The sequence below is a fragment of the Apus apus genome, chromosome 12 (assembly GCF_020740795.1).
Source record: "Apus apus isolate bApuApu2 chromosome 12, bApuApu2.pri.cur, whole genome shotgun sequence".
In the NCBI taxonomy this organism is placed as follows: domain Eukaryota; kingdom Metazoa; phylum Chordata; class Aves; order Apodiformes; family Apodidae; genus Apus; species Apus apus.
Window position 1 is genome coordinate 5,146,729 of NC_067293.1, and position 17,037 is coordinate 5,163,765.

General features: G+C 48.0%; 1 protein-coding gene across 1 annotated transcript in view; it reads right to left on the reverse strand.

Moving 5' to 3' along the window:
• Nucleotides 1–672: 672 nt before the first annotated feature.
• The window catches only part of GABRA3 (gamma-aminobutyric acid type A receptor subunit alpha3), a 90,691-nt gene continuing 74,326 nt past the window's right edge, over nucleotides 673–17,037 (reverse strand). The window contains exons 10-11 of the mRNA XM_051630583.1: nucleotides 14,843–15,054; nucleotides 673–8,460 (exon numbers count right to left, since the gene is read on the reverse strand). Coding sequence (XP_051486543.1) covers nucleotides 8,131–8,460; nucleotides 14,843–15,054 — 542 coding nt within the window. The 3' untranslated portion in view covers nucleotides 673–8,130. The remainder of the gene's footprint in view (nucleotides 8,461–14,842; nucleotides 15,055–17,037) is intronic.

Genomic DNA, 17,037 nt, shown 5'->3' on the forward strand with positions numbered 1-17,037 from the left:
TTCACTGGAAAGGTTATTGAACACTGGAACAGGCTGCCAGGGAGGTGGTTGAATCACCACCCCTGGAGGTGTTTAAAAGACATGTAGACATGATGCTTAGGCATATGGCTTAGCACTGGCCGTGGCAGAGTTAGGTTAGCAGTTGGACTTGATGATCTTAAAGGTCTTTTCCAATCAGAACGATTGTGTGATTCTGTGAAGTGTGTGTGGTGGGTTGAATAAACCAGGATCTTGGCCAAGTTCTCTTCTGGCTGCCCCTAGAGCAGCAGAAAGCTTGTCTCGTGTATACACAGAGAAATGTCAAAGAGCTCTACTGGGAAAGCAAAGTCTAACCATGTGCCACACACTGCAGGGAAAGACCACACCTCAGGGTCTCCTTCTTGCCCACTCATCACACCACCCATCTTTGAGCTGGTTCCCAAACTCTCCAGCCAATCTGCCTTGATCTTACCTTGATGCCCTCACTCCATGAAATGTTTTCAAGCTCTTTTCTTTTCTCCCAGAATATGTGGTTTTTTATGGGTAACTTGTCTGCTCATCCCTGGGACAAACGCCCCAGGTGTGCAGGTGGCTTGAAGCCAAGGGAACCAGCTCCCTGGACCCCCCATCTCCTTGCACATCAACATCATTTGGCTTTGAGAAGCAGACCATGGAAAAAACCTCAACAAAGACTTTTTTAAAATATGAATTTTTATTTGTTTTGATCAGAGTTCGAGAGAGTGGGTAGAGTGGAAAAGCAGAGTGATTTAATTCAGTGAAGATGTCTAGTCCTGCCTTGTGTGTTATCTCAGGAGGTTAGTAGGTGGTCAAAAGAGTCCTTCTCCTCCACTCAGCTTGCTGATCTTATTAATGTAGTTGTTGTTTCTGACATTCTCTAATCTCTCTTCAGAACTTCAGTGTCATTTTTCAGACGTTTTTCTGTTGCTTTACCTTACTGAAAAAGCTAAAAGCTGAAAAAATTTGCAGGACTCAAAATCCTGCTGATTAGAATGGGGCAATTATTATTTTTTTTTTCCAGCAAAGGTTGAAAAATACGATTCAAAAATACAAACAGGCATTGAACATTGCACCAAAAAGCATTTGAAACACAAATATCAGAAAGAAAGAGAGGGAGAACTAGAGAGAAGAAAGGTCACAGTTTCCATGAGAAATCCCTTAAGAAAGTGGCTACCAGCTAGTCAACAGAGAAAATAAAGTCCACCAAAATGTTTTAAAAATTCATTATTTTTTTTTCCTAGTTGTTAATTATTTACAGCTGTAATAACAGGATTGTCATGCATTAAACTGCTGCCAGCTAGATTCTTTCTCATAGTGGAGTAAAAAGAGTCTCACAAGATGGAAAAGAAAGCAGAAGACATACTGGGACACAGACTAAACCTGAGGCAGTGAAAAATGAGCATATTCTCTGGTGGTTTGTTGTGGTGTGCTCCTTCCCATGATGGGCTGCCCCAGCATGATGCTCATGTAACTTTTCTTACCCTGAGCACCAGCACTTCAGCTAAAGCAGCAGCAGGTGCCCTTGGCTTCAGATAGGACATTTGCCTGTGGCTATCCCCATGTCAGTTGTCAGAGAAAATCTAGTTAATGAAGGGATAATTGTGGCCACCTGATGAGATTTGGTGGGCTGAGGAACTCCCTGGTGACAGCTGAGAGGAGCCCTTCAACTCTAAATACAGGTTGGCAAAGGCAATGTGGCAATGACTCAGGTTTCCCAACTCTGCCCTTCCTCTTTGTAATTGAAAAATCAAACCATTCAATGGATGGTTGCTGTTACATTTGCTGGGTGCCCTGCAAAAAGACAGGAGTCAATAGACTTTTCAGGAGAAAGAGAGCTGCTAGCAGTGCAACATGAGTCTTGTCAAGTTGACCGGACCTTGAGGAGCAAGAAGACTTCAAGACTGCATGAGCATCCTGGCACATGTAGCAAACCTGGGACCAGGCTTTCATTACTAGGTAGATGGGATCATTAAAGCTGTGCACAGAAGAGACCTGCACTGCTAGGGAGAGTGGAGAATTGGAAAGAGTAGCTAGAACACAACATTTTGACCTACAGCTTCAAAAGCAAAAACCAGCATAACCCCACTTGTGAAGGATGACAGGTCAGATGTTAGGATGAATCCAAACCTAAGACTCTCTGCTGTTTAAAGCAGCACAAATTCCCATGGTGGGAGGCAGGCATAGACCCAGAAAGACAACTGGCTTTGTTTGCTTGTGGGTGGTGACATCCTTCATTCCCATGGCTGGGACACCACACGGCACAGGAGCCTTTCTCCAGCAGCAGATGAGGGGAGATGGGAGCTACAAGTGCAGTTGCAGGATCACTGCCTAAAGGCTTCTCGTCAGACAGGAGGAGACAAAGGGGGACACCAAGGGAGCTGATGCTGCCTACCCCTGCTAGGGCCTGCACACTGCTCACTTGTGGCTGCACCGCCTGCGCAGCCGCTGTCCTTGGTCCTGCTTGTGCTGAGGGGAGACCTGGAGCGGGTCCAGGCCACAGCAGAAGCAAAGGTCTAAGAGCACATAGTCACGGATCAGCACATCCCACCTGGCTGAGCAGCAGGCAGTACCCGTGTGCCAGCACTTACCTTTGCTTGGCAGAGGAGCCCAAGCTGGAGCAAAGCCCCTACCTATGGTGTGACTTTGGCCAGGAACAGCTGGAATGGATCCCACCAGGTTTTGTGTTCCCTCTAGAAACAGGCTCTGGGTGGAGACCTCACTCCCCTTTGCACTGCTCAGCTATACATTCTCTGGATGTGATATGGGGTGAGGACTAATTCCTTATGGAATTCAGCTGTGGAAAAGCCATGCTGCCTTCCTGGGAACACCCCAGTATCTGGGACAGGCCAGGGGCTGTGTTAGAGCTCTAAGTTGTGACATTTGGGACTAAGTTTTCTGGAAAGGCATTGAGCAGTGCTGCCAGGAATGACCTTGGTCCAGGCAGCAAACCTGCCCCTGGACCCCAGCATGGAGAGAGACATTGCTCCCTTGCTCCTCCTCCCAAAGCCATCTGAGGACCAGCAGCGAGGGATGCACCTCCTTCCAGAAGACTTAGCAAAGAGAATGAGTGAAGTAAAAGAACTGAAAGGAGCCATTTTCTCTTTCAAAGAAAATGAGGTCTGACTTTTGGAGAGAAAGAGTTTGTGAGCATAAATATACACACACACATATGCATATGCATATATATATATATATGTAGAAACCTTTGGCTGACTGAACAAGGTCAAACAGTAAATATTTATACCTCAAAGCCATCAATCTCATCTGTGCTGTGGCCTCTTGCCAAAAATGCCTTCAGGATCAGTTTAGCTTGATATGGAGACAGGATTGCTGAATTGTTTGGGTTTTTTTCTCCCTCCTTTGACATTAATAGAGCATTTATGCTTTCATGAATGTGCCTCTTGCCCTGGCTGAGCCCTCCTCACCCCCCAAAGCCACTGAGGAGTCAGGAAAATGTTGTTTCTCTCCAGTCTGCAAAATCCACACAGATTGGGTGGGTGTCCCAGAGTGGCACACAATTTGGGAAAAGGGCCTGGAGCGAGGGGTGGCCTGATGCAGCGTGTTGTGATGGTTGAGTCACAGGGCCCCACGCTGGCTCTCCACCACCCCCAGGACCAAGCACATGGAAGGGGGGCATCAACATGTCCCAGCCAAGTCATTCCTCAAGGGAGCCTATCAGGAGCTGCTTGGTCCTGTCTGGTAAGCAGGGAGAGTGTGGTACCTGTTCTCAGTAGCCACTTGCCTTTGCCCATGACCCTTCCTGTACCAGCAGTCTGCTTCTACCTGCTCTGTTCCACCAGAGCTGCAAAGAGAACTGCAAAGAGGCTGTTTCTACAGCACCTTGTGGGAGAGGCAACAGCCCCAGGTTTCTGAAGGTCTGCGAGAGGTTCTTAGCAGAACAGAAGGTCTTGTCATGTGAGGTGATCTGGAGCAAGAAAATCCCTTCCTGGTATGAGTTGCAGTCCTATAATCCTCCCCAAGGGATGGCTGAAAGGAATCCAAGATACAGACAGAAGAAATCAAGGCAGCAGATGAGCAATGAATGCACCTTTTGTCCATAGGATAAGCTTGTAGAAAGAGGTTGATTGTGACCTTGTTTGCATGCATGGTTTGTGTCTGAGAACAGCAAGCATAGGGACAGTTTGCACAGGAGATGTCCTACAGCAAACAGACTAGGATCCTGCCAGTGCCACCAAGCTGGTGGGGATCAGGATGGGGGTCACCTTACAGACAGCACTTGTCTGTAAAACCTAGGGAGTGACAAAGCCTACTTTGCTTATGCTGAGCTTGGTGTATGGAGGAGAACTGGGAAGCTCTGTCCCAGGTGCCACAGTCCTGCTCAGTGGTGTTCAAGAAGCTTTTGAGATGTTGTTTGGGAGTAATTCTGTCAGCCCTCTAGAAGAACGGATGGCACCAAGGGACCATTTCTCCTGCATCCCTCTCATGTCACCCTGCAGAAATGTCACAACACTAACACAGCACTTGCAGCCACCATGTGCTGCCTCTCCTGCCAGCTTGGAGGACCTCAGCTAAACCATCACCTGCCTCCCCAGGAATGGAGCTCCCAGAAGCCACAGTGCTTTTGCCCACATGCAGTTTCTGAGAAGGGAAGAGGGAAAATGTCCCTCTGACGTTTTTAGGAGGAACGCAACTGCAGGCTTGGACTGCACTGCGTGTGTCTCAGGTGGTGAAAGCTACAAGACAAGGAGCACAGACTGAACAGATCAGTCTTATCACCAGTAAAGACTTCTAATTCCTGCCTGGGAGACTCTCATCAAGTCAAGGTGACTTTGGGCCTTGCCAGAAGAAATACTGGAGTACTGAGATTCACAGTGACACAAAGTGTCCACTGGGCACAACTGTCATTAGACAATCAATGGTCATCTATTCCTATTCAGGACCAATTATAAAAATGAAGCCCTTATGGCTGCTACCACAGCAAGCAGTGAACCCCAGTAACTGACACTGGGTTAGCTCTGGCCCTGTGTGCCCTGAGAAGAAGCCCCCATCAATAGCCTGGTATTAGCTGGGAAGGAAATGTCCCAATCTGAGCTGCTGACAGATTTATATTTTTTTAAAAAAAGAACATTATCTTCTTTGTGATGTCTGCTGGCAGGAGATTTTAAACCACTTATTTATAACTATCTTCCCGAAATGCTTCCCTGCTTGGAAGCCCAACTACAAATCCTGTTTGGTTTGTTGTCCTTAACCAAAGGATGCCAGTATTTCTGCTTCCAGCTGGCAAAAAGACTTGAAGCCAGTGCCAGGCTTCAGTGGGAATAGACTTGGCTTTCAAGGCGTGCTCACACAGACCCAGGAAGGCAGCCTTTTATGATGCAGAGAGCAAAGTTTTTAGAGTCAGGAAGAGCAAAGATGAGCCAGCAGACGGGTGTCACCTCAAGCCAGAGCAGTGGGCTGTGTCCTGGGGAGGGAAGAGAGTGATCACTCCCAGGAGGAGGAGGCTCAGGTGGTGCCCCCATGCTGTGCCTGGCACCACACCGAGGTCCAGCACCTTGACAGTCACCCTGTCACACCGAGCCTGTGTGGCCCTGGGTGGGCAGCAAAGGCAGTGCCTGCAGGTGCTTGGGTTGCTGACAAGACAACAGCAGGCCCTGACAATTTAAGGAGAGCTCTATGCAGCAGGCACTGACAGACACAGGAACACATAGTGAAGTGATGCATGGTAGGATGTGGCCTTCTGGGTAAAAGGAATTTTTGGGAATACCCAGGCTAGCAGAGGAGATGACCTCTGCACCAGGGCCAGCTCAAGTCAGCTAAGCCACTGGATCCCATATTTAAATTTGCCTTTGATGTAATTCTGTGAGTAAACACAATAGACTCTTTCTTACCACTTTATTGTGTTTGTTTTTATCTTCATAGGGTTTCTGTTCCATTCACTTTGGCCTGAGTATTATAGTGACATGAATGTTTTATGAGATATACTTCATCTAGCTTATTTAAGAAAATGACATCCAAGTAGTTTTCAAAACAAACAGCCTCACGGTCAGTTAAGCATAGCACTTCTCCCCAGAAAGCCTGGGGAGCAGAAGGGTGGCAGCAATGGCACTTGCTGCTGGAGGGGACAGTGCTGGCATGGAGGGAGCACAGGGGTCTCAGCAGTGAGAGGTACAAAGCTGGGGGTGGGGGCAGTTCTGCTGGAGTGGGGTGGCTGCAGCAGCAGCAGCCAGTGCCAAGGGGAACTGGGTGCCCAGGTGCAAAAGTAGCTGGGACGTACCCCCTGCCCAGCACAAGGGCTGGAGATGGTGCACCCTCCCTCTGCTCCTCCAGCTCGATCCTGTTTGCAAAGTGGGAGGGGTCCTGGGCTTTGCCCTCCTCACCACCCAGCGGGCAGCCCTTGGGGATGAAAGGCCCTGTAGAAATGTCATGGGCAGCTGGGGTGCAGGGGCTGGGTGGGGAGAGAGCTGGTTTCCTTAGCATCAGCTCGTGTTCGGGGCTGCCACCTCTTGGCCAGTGCTGCCTACTGGTGTGGACACGCTCCTGGATGCGGCAGCTGTGCTAAACAGCTCCCAGCTCCCCTCCGAGCTCCTCTCCTCACTGCAGCCATAGGAAGGGGGAGCAATGGCACTGCTGGTGAGCCAGCAAGACTGGTAAAGGACGGCAGGACATGCACCAGTGCCACCCACGCTGCAGGACAATGTCCCCCAGCCTCCCTCACTCTGTCCTGCTGTTTCACATGGATATTCCAGGTGGGGCAAATCCTGTGCCTTGTGCTCAGCCCTGCACGGGGGCTCCTGCACAGGCAAGGGGAAACTGAGCTTGGCACAGCGGCTCAGAGCGATGCTGAAGGCATTACCTTGGGGCTGCTGGGGCCTTGGCCTGGCTGCATGCATGCAAAAAGTGCTGATTACAAGGGGCAGGGAGGTACCTGGGGACCAGCTGTTCCCTGACTCATCCCCACAGGTGGCAGAACAGCTCCTGGTGTGTCCTACAGCCTGAACCTGAGCTGTTCTAAGCCAACATTGCTGCTTCTCTGATGTACCAGGGATGCATCATGATCTGATTATCCCTGGGCTGTGCTCCTCCCTGTCAGTGTGACTTACCTGAGAGGCAGGGGCTTCTCTGCCTAAAGCCACCCAGAAGCAGTGAAGTACTACTGAGCACTTCTGAGCAGCCACAGGAAGATGAATTGGGAGCTGGATGAAGGTGCTGGGACAGGGAGGAGATTCCAAGCAGGGTAAGTGGGTGGGGCCAAGAGAAAGTGATAAATCACCCATCTGAACATGAGCTCTATGGCTTCTAGTCCTGATGCTGAATGCATGTGGCCTCATAGCTGCTGTCTCCTCCAAGGCATTATAAAGCTCCTGTCTTGACTTCCTGACTGACCCTTCTGCCATGAATTGCCCCAAGAGAGCAGGATGGCAGACAGACAAGATCTTTCTTACCTGTTCTTGTCTGAGGAGAGATATGGAGCAAACCGTCATCTGGGTTTGGTGAAGACAGAGGAAGAAGCACTACAGATACCCTCAAGATGCTACCACCCTGTTCCACCCCTGCAATGACTCCACTGACCACAGCAGTGGTGGGTTCAGCCCAGCAGGCATCGGGCTACGTGTTGCACTGCTCCCCCAGTGGACCAGCTGACCTGCATCCACAGCCCTGCGAGTACCACCTAGCACAAAGCACCAGGCACTGAAGAGCAGCCTGGCTGACTGGCTTGACTCTTGAGGCCTCCACATCCTTCAGCTCAGGCCACCAGGAGCATCCACCATGCCAGGGCAGTCTATCACAGAAGATGAGGAGATGAGATGGGTGGACTGCAGCAGCAGAGTGTGGAATGGCAGTGACATGCACACCACAGGAACGACAGGAGATGGAGGAGGAGAGATGGAAGCACAGGGTGACTTGGACAGATGGGGGACATCAGACTCGTGATGTTAGAGGCACAACTTTTTATGATCCTTTTTGTTTCCCTTTTCATCATCAAAGTAAAACAAAACTAAACTAAATGGGATTAAATTAAAATTACAGTTTTGTTTACATTATAAAAGAACAATCTAATAATAATAATAATATCAAATTAACAACAATAATTAAACAGAAGAGTGAAGAAGAAAGCCCTGGAGAATTCCTGCCTGGATGGTGCTCAGTGATGGAAGGTTTGTGTGACCTGTTTTATTGTTTGGGGATCATTCCCTTGATAGCTGACTCCCGGTTTACATACGTGGCCCAGTAGACTAAGTTGAAAATGGCAAAGAGGACTGGAAAGACGATGCGGGACATCTTGTCTACCTTGCTCACACTGTTGTATGTCTTCTTACTCTCTGAGATCTTCTCCTCTATGCGGGGCATCTTGGGGGGTACATTGGTGGCAGCAGCAGTGGCAGCAGCACTCTTGGAGATGGTGGGCAGGCCAGGGTCCTTGGCAATGTTGAGAGCATATGTGGTGCCAACAATGTTGTAGGTGTTGTTGGTTTTCTTCGCTAGTGCCACTGGCTCTTTTTTCTAGGGAAGGTGGGAGAAAAAAACATAACAGAGGTGAAGTGACTGTAGAATTGCACGGAGAACATTTTGTCCTCTGACTTTACCTGCTTGCCCGGATGAGAAGGTGGAAAAGGGTGTGAGGAACAAGAGAAAAAGAAGAAGGCATTGTGGAAGGGAAGGAAGATGTGAGAAGGTGGTCAAAGCCCATGATATCTGCCACTTGAGGGCTGCTGGATCATAGGGACGTGCTGGGCTAGAGTGGATCAGCTGCTTCATGTAGCATGTAGCACAAAGAGGTCCTGGCATGGCAGCTAGGTCCTGCTGCAAGTTAAAGAACTGAAGCCATGTAGCTCGGTTTGTAGCCTCCTTGCAGCCCCTTAGATCAGAACAGTGGTATAAAAAAGTGCATGCATCTGCACTCGAGCAGTAGGTGCCCCAGATGGGTGACTCCTTGGTTGGCCATCTGCTACCACATCCATGTTGCATATGGCCATGTCAGTGTGAGTGAGTGCAGGCTCAAACTACACAGACTCCTTTGTTTTCTCTCTCAGCTACGCAGCGTTAAAAAGTTGCATGTAAGGTTCAACCACGGAGAGATGATGCAGGAATGTAGCCTTTAGAAAAGACTGACAGCTTGTGTGGTCATCCTGGGGGAAGAACTTTATTTTCTGCTTTGCTGGCCTGCTTCCTAAGTCAGGTGAGAGGAGGAGGCAACAAAGAAGATTATAGTTCCATTTAATTATTATTTTTTTTTGCAGCAGAAAGCCAGTGGCTTTAAGAATGTGGGTGCCAGCATCACAGTGTTTTTGCACTGTATTGCAGGACCATATCATACACTGCCTCAGTGCCCTGAATACCTCACAGGAATACAATTCAAGATCAAGATGTCCAAGATGCCTCTGGGACCTTTTAGAGCACCTCATGACCTACCTACAGAGCAGACAGGAGGCATCTGCACTGGCCCTGGATTTCAGGATTGCTTAACATGGCACTACAGGGCCCAGGGAAGCCTTTCACCTCACCTGCAGATCTATAGCTTGCTGCAAATGAAGGGACATAATTGCACCCCTCCCACAAGGCTCCAGGATAGCCACGCTGTCCAGGCTGAGGAGAGAAAAGCTTGTGTAGCAAATGGCACAAGAGACACTTCTGTGTCAGGCAGGAAGTACTGAAGCATGATGGAAGATGCTGAAGGCAGTTGAGACGTTAGTAAGGTAAGTGAACAGGAAGATAGAGCTAGGAAGTCATGATAGGTATTGGCCCCATTGTGGGGATCTTCCTGTTGCTGCCAGGGATCTGAGACCAGCTGCACTGTAGCCCATATCATATAAAGCAACCCAGGTCTACCAGGAGAAGCCAGTAGAACAAAATCTACTCATATGCAGACACCAGCCACCCTACATGTCCCAGTGTTCATGCACTCTATGCAATGTCCACTGTAATTACACCAAGAGCCAGCATTAGACACAGCAATGACTCATGGTGGGAATCTGACACCTAAACTCAGGACAAGGTGTGAATTTGGATCTCACATTCTATTCAAAAGCAACTAAAACACAAGGTAAGGCTCATCCAGGCATTTCCCAGGGGTGCTTGGCATGGTCTTACATCTATGTGTGAGGGAACCACGTACAAAGTGACTGTCAGGAGAAAGGAAGAGCATGCAGCCAGCAGGACCTGTTCATTTCCCCACCCTAGCCTGGGAACTGGTAGCAGGCAGCATCACTGGGTAGCACTGGGAGCTGGAAAGGCCAGATTTGCCCCACCTGCTCTGCAGAGATAATCCAAGGGCTTTAGCTTTCATGCTGTACTTCCATTTTAAATGTGTCCACCATCAGCACGGATATTTCTGGGTACCTTAGGAAATCAATTCTCCACAGTGATTTTCAGAGGGACACTAAAAGCAAACTTCTGTGCAATCTTTAAATCCCCCTCCAGTTACACCATAGCTGGGCCTGCAGCCTCATACAAATGCCAGCAATTACAGAAATTAACTTGCTGTTAGAAGGAGGTCTAAACACCTTCTGACCCAAGATCAGACTAAACCACTGATCACACCATATTCATAGTCTTTTATGGGAGAAGGTGTTATGATCTTTAATGATTAACTGAGCATCTTATTTCTGCAATCATTAGAACCATGTTAACTTGTTCCCACTGCACTGGAGGTGAACATTTCCTGCTAAAGAGCTGACAAGAAGCAAATAAAGCACTAAGGACGTTTCACCTTCTAAACCATTTAAATATGCTTAAGTATGATTACTTATTAACACAGCTACAGGAGGTAATAAAATAATTAATAATCACTAATGAAATGGAAAACAGATTGTTGTTCACAGAATGTAATTTGAAGTGCATTGTGATTATTTTTGTATTAATCAGCCATGCTGTTTGTTACAGGAATAAGCTGACTGCAAGTGTCCTGACACTTTCAGCCTGGCTAGCTTTTTTTTTTAGTCTTTTCCAGCCAAAATAATCCTGTGATTCTATGACCTGAACACAGCAGGCTGAAACAGAGGAAAGTCAGGCAAATGTGAATGCTGTGGGTGAGAATAACGAGGTACTGCTACTATTAGTGTAATTCAGAGCTCCCAAAAATCAGCTTAGACTTCTCTGGAACCCCGATCATGCTGCTCAAGTAATGCAAAGGCTGGGGAGCCTACAGCCAGGGCTTTGTTCCAGCTGCCTATGGAGTCTTCTGCCCTGGCCACAGCTATTGGCCTTGCTAGCCTTTGGGAAGCATCCAGAACACACACAGGCCACACCAAAGCAACATGTGTGTGCTCTGGACGTGCTCAGCTCCTGTGATGTCAGAAGAAATGGTTCAGACTGAAGTTTATTGGGCTGCACTTTATAAACGTTTCAGGCAAGATTTTGACAATTAAACACAGCAACACATGCTTATTGTAATCAGCTGAAAAGTAGCCCCCAGCCTTCCTCCTGCATCTTTACCTGGGAAGAATTTCACATCCTGCTAAAACAGAAGGAAAGAGTGGAAAAATAGGAGGAAACCCCACATTTGCTTTGAAAACTTATGCTCCTTGGACCACCAGACAAATCCTTAGAGGCTGGGTGGAGACAATAATCACCCCAAGACACCACGCAGATAGTGTTGAAAGAGGGTGAAATGTTGTCAAAGAATGATACATGGATGCTAGTCAAGATGCTGGGAACATAAATCACTTGCAGTGCTGTGGAGAGCTATAGGTGATTGCAAGTGCAGTAGGACATGGGCTGCAGAGCTTTGTCAGCAAGGGAAAGTCAGAGTAAAAACATATTTACTGTAGTGAGGCAGAAAAAAAAGAGATGGATCCAAACCACCCTGTGGGTCTGTAAGACTTCAAGCTGGTTGAAAATGGTGGCCTGTCAAGGCTGGTTCTAGTTCCTCTCTGTGTGCAAGGAGGGGATTGAAATGAAGATGCCACAAACAGAAAGAAACAAAGGAGAAAGAAGAATGGTTCCCAAGTGACCTGGATCAAGGGGCAAAGTTCAGAATTGTTGAAGAGCAGGTTGGACAAAAAGCTAGGCTTAGGCAGGGGAAAAGGCACTCAGTGCAAATGGCAAGCATGCCAGCCACTTACACAGTACAAGAAAGAAAACCATGATGATCTTATTGACAGAGAGGTTTGGAGGATGCTTCTTGGTGACTTTCTGTTCATGAAAAGACATGTGAAAAGTACATTAAAAGCCTGGACCTAATATTCTTACCATGTACTACAGGATCATTGACTTAAGGATGATGTGCCCTCATGCTGAAGAATTTCTTCCTGATGCCTCACCTAAATTTCCCCTCTTTCAGTTTAAAAAAAACATTATCCCTTGTCTTATCACTGCCCTCTCTGGTGAAAAGTCCCTCCCCAGCTTTCCTGTAGCCCCTTCAGGTACTATAAAGTCTCCCTTGAACCTTCTCTTCTCCAGGCTGAACAGTCCCAGCTCTCTCAGCCTGTCTTCATAGCAGAGGTTGTCCAGCCCTTCGATCATCTTCATGGACCTTCTCTGGACCCTTTCCAACACTGTGCTGAGGGCTCCAGAGCTGCATGCAGTATTCCAGGTGCAGTCTCATAAGAACAGAGGGGCAGAATCATCTCCCTGGACCCGATGATCATCACAATGCTTTATGATGCAGAGACCAGCCATTCCCCAAGCTCAGCCCATCATGTTAGATTCTACAAGGAAAAAATGCTCTGTTCCCATCTAAACTGTTGGGTTGGCTAAAGGGGAGAAAGAAAGAATGGAGAGAGAGAGAGAGAACCTGAGCCCTGAGAGAGTGAACATGCTGAGAGGGCCTGTCAGTAACCAACAGCTTTTGCAAGGTAGTGCTTTCCTTCAAATGGGATGGGAAGCATTGCTGCTGCCTACATTTAAGATGAGGAAAGGGCTGATGCTTATTGGGTTTTTTTCACATTCATGCAAGGAAACAATCAACTCTGGAGAAGGATCCTTGCCACCACATCAATAAAGAGCATTCTTTTTGGCTGGGGGAAAGGCTCTCCAGAGACCAGGGATCAGACAGGGCTTGTCACTGGTATTTTGACTCCTGGTACAAACACTTTAAAATGCCAATAGTTATTCTTCTGCCTCCTCTTCCTTGTGTGGTTTCAACCACATGGCTTGTGAATTGTTTCAAGAAGAGCTAATTAAAATCTGAAACTGAGCCAATGAGTCACCTTCGTTGAGTAGCAAATTCACTGCTTGGAAATATTCAATGGAATAAAGATGAAAAGCCAATATGGTGACACACCATATTCCCAAGCTCCCTGAAAGCCCACCACTCTTCAGAGAGCTCCCCGAGCTGCAGAGACCTGGAGTAGGTTAGCCTTCTAAGACAAAGAACAGAGTTGGCTTGAAAAAACACCCATAAATTTGGAGTCCTTGATTCTCCAGACTGATACCAATTGCAGCAAACTCACAAAGAGCCTCCTGAAACATTCCTGGTCCTGCTTAGTTTTCTAGTTTGATTACCAGGTGCACAAACATTCTACATGATCTTATGCTATTTTTTCAGCACTGTTCAGTTTTGCAGTGCTGGGTCAATGAACAAATCAAGGAGCATGTTGCTTCTATGACAATCTCAAACTTCTGAGCCTTTGCTGCTTTTTCAGCTGTGCCTAGTTCAGACAATTGCCCAAGGCTGTGTGAATCCTGATTTCGTGCTGATTTGCCCATCCCTGAAAGGGACACTGTTGCTTTGAAGACCTGTTCTGATTCTTCACTCATGCCAATGACCCAGGAAAGGCTTCTCTCATCTCCAGAGGCCAGATTAGCATTATTGTTCACGATGGAAGTGAAGAGCATCAACAGGCCTCCTCTGGAGCCTTTTTGCCCTGAGTCTGTTGCTCAGACCACAGCTGCAAAAGCAAACAGAGAGAGTCCAAGAAACACAAGAGAGAAACATCCAACACCCAGTGATGGCTGCTGTTCCCCACAAGGCCTCTGTTCTGCTTTGACCTCCATACCAGAGAGGTGACTGGCTGTTGTCTTCCCAAAAGTTACTGCAATTCCATCCGGTATTTGCAAACAGCCCCAGAACAATTTTAAACAACACATTAAAATGCAAAGGAGTAAAAAAGGCTCTGGAACCAAGAACAAGGACAAACCTGATTTTCAGATTGATTCAATAAATACAAACAAGGAGCAGCATGCTACAGTAAGCAATTTCTCTTCACAGCTGAGATTAAATCAGCGAGGAGGGAGGGGGCACGAGCAGGGTAGCAGTGGCTGTCAGGAAGGAAGCTGACAGAGGGGCTGATCCCGTGAGTGAGAATTAAAAACGTGGGTGATGCCAGGCACTAATTCACTGCCAGCTGCTGCTTCTGATTGCCTGCTTCCTACCCACCCTCTCGGCCTGAGCTTACAAAGCAGCAGCTGCCGACCCACCAGCCTGAGCATCAGACCTCCCCGTTGCTGCACCATGCTTGCCTGTGCTAGGGGAGACCTGCAGGCAGGGATACCAGCTGCAGGGGACACAGCAGAGTGGGACCATCTCCAGTGGCGTAGCTGGCAACCCGTGGCATATATGGGAATGTGTGGCATGCTAGCAACATGGAGCAGGTTATTTATGGATTGGAGGGAGGAGAAAGGAGAGAGAAGACTACTGGAGGAGCAAGACCAAAACATGCACATGTTCAGCAAATGGTCATGCAGAAGGACAGAGGGAAAATTGAGCAGTCATGCCTGGCTGTTTTTCTCCAACTAAGCACAGCAACCAGCTCTTCAAGCCCTTCCTCCCTCAATTCTCAAGAACTGCTCCAGTCGAGACCTGAGCTGGGGACCCCAGTAAGTAGCATGCAGCCTCCTGGAATGCTGTGAGGCTGCACGTTACCCACTCCTGGCCCCAGCACAGCTCTCTCGTGCAGCATTTCTTCACCCCCCTCTCCTCCCTGGCCTTGGCCACAGGGCTGACCTTCATCTCTTGGGCCTCCAGCACCTTCTTGCCATCCCAAGCCCAGCTGCGCTTGGTGAAGTAGTTGACGGTGGCAAATTCGATCAGCGCAGAAAACACGAAGGCATAACAGACGGCTATGAACCAGTCCATGGCCGTCGCGTACGCCACCTTAGGTAAGGAGTTTCTTGCGCTGATGCTTAGGGTGGTCATGGTGAGGACAGTGGTGACACCTGTGGAAACACAGCAGGAAACAGGGATGGGGTGAGACCAGACATTTCTACCCGCCTGGCTTCCGCTCCAACCACGCAGTTGGCGATTCCACCCTGGAAATGGAGCAGCCATCCTCTAAGGCGTGTGGCCCACGTTCCTGAAGTGAGCAAGAGTCCTGCCCAGCACAAGCCTGTGGTGCAGTTCATACAATAACAAACGAGTCCAGGTTGGAAGGGAAGTTAGCTTGTCCTAATCAGGGCCAACTTCAGGGTGCTCAGAACCTTCTCTGGTTCCGTTTCAAATATCTCCAGTTCATATAATCGGTGGCAAACATCTGCATTAGGATGAGATTAGTCTTCCCCAAACTCCATTGACTAGATCTCTGCTCACTATAAGAGTCCTAGCTCATAGGTAGGCACCCACATCCAGTTCCTCATCTGCTAGTAGGGTAAGCTGCACCATGCTAGACCCGGCTCCCCCATGGAGAAGCCTCTGGTGGCTTTTGCAATAAAATAAAGATAATAAAATAACAGAAAAAGGACAGCTAGATGGCTGGGAACTTCATGGAGGACCAGGAACTGGCCACTCCAATGCAGTTCTCTCAACACTTTGGGAAAAGTGAGCTGCATGGATGGACAACCGGGATTCTGGGTCCTGCTGGCACCCGTCAGTGGCCCAACCTGCCAGAATGACTATTATTTATCTTAGAAAAAATATCTGTTGCAAAATGCCTTTTAAAGCTTTTTTCATTAAAGCAGGCAACCATTACTATCCATTTTCCCCAATAATGTGCTTTTCAATTAAAAATGCATTAAAACATAATAAAAATATTGAGTAATTTTCACTTCCCTTAAGCCATACTCCTGGTAACTGAAGAGTTTCAATAATATTGTTGACAACATTTTCTGAGGGGCCAAAAAACCCCAAAAGGAATAAACAATTGGAGTTCTCATTATTTTCTTAATAGGAAAGCAAGGCAATTTGGGAGCAAAGCCATTTTTCACAAAGGTAGGTTTTAATTTTTCAGTCAGCTCCTTCCTGCGCAAGCCGAGGTGCTACTCGAGGAATCCTAATTGCAAATCTCAGGATGATATAGGAGGGAATCAAATATCCTCAGGGAAGGGCCTGCCCCTGGTTTCAGGAGTGCAGATAACTCCAGAACTGGTGCAGGTGTAAGAGCCCACCTGGGGCATGGATGGACACGGGGTCCAGGTGTGCACTCCGTGGGGTTTAGCTGCACGTGATGCACAGGTAGATGAGCGAAGAAAGTTCATTGATGATTCTCTCTATGCTTGAGCTAGTCCTGTTTTCCACATTTCTGTCTGAGGCCCCCTCTTCCATTCTGCTGGATGAAAACATGGAAAAGTGGGAGCCAAGGGGCCATGTTCCCTCTTCTTCACTGTTCCCACTGTTCAGTACAGCTCTTGCAGTCTCATTGACACAAACCAGTTTGGTCATACTAACCACCCAGCTGCCCACAGCTGCAGGAGACCCTGGGGATCACTGTAGGATTTGCATCCCTGGGGAAGGCAACCCAGTGCTAATGGGGAGAAGCTGAGGTCACCTGCAAATTTGAAAGCCATGATCTACATTTCGCAAATTCCAGTGAGCACAAAATCCATTCTGATTCCCTTGTAGTAAATTTAGGAGGGTGCAGAACCACCTGTGACCCTCCATGCACCCCGTTCCAGTCCACAGCATGGGAACAAGGTCCAGGCCTGCAGAGAGGGTCCAGAAAGGAGGACATCACCCTTGCTGAGCTTGTGGGAGTATTTCTACCACGACTCTTGCTACAGAGAAAGTGCTTTGTGACCTTTGAAACCACACCACTTTCTGCCCTATTCAAAAACACAAGCAGGTGGTACCATATACCCCCTCTCTGCTTGCTGACTTTTTTCCAACACAGTCTTTGTTAAGTGTCTGCTGGGCACGATTATTTCCAGAAAGTACAATCCTGCATCACACCTGGTCTGTGAGAGCATGTGTGCAGGTCCTGAACTAGA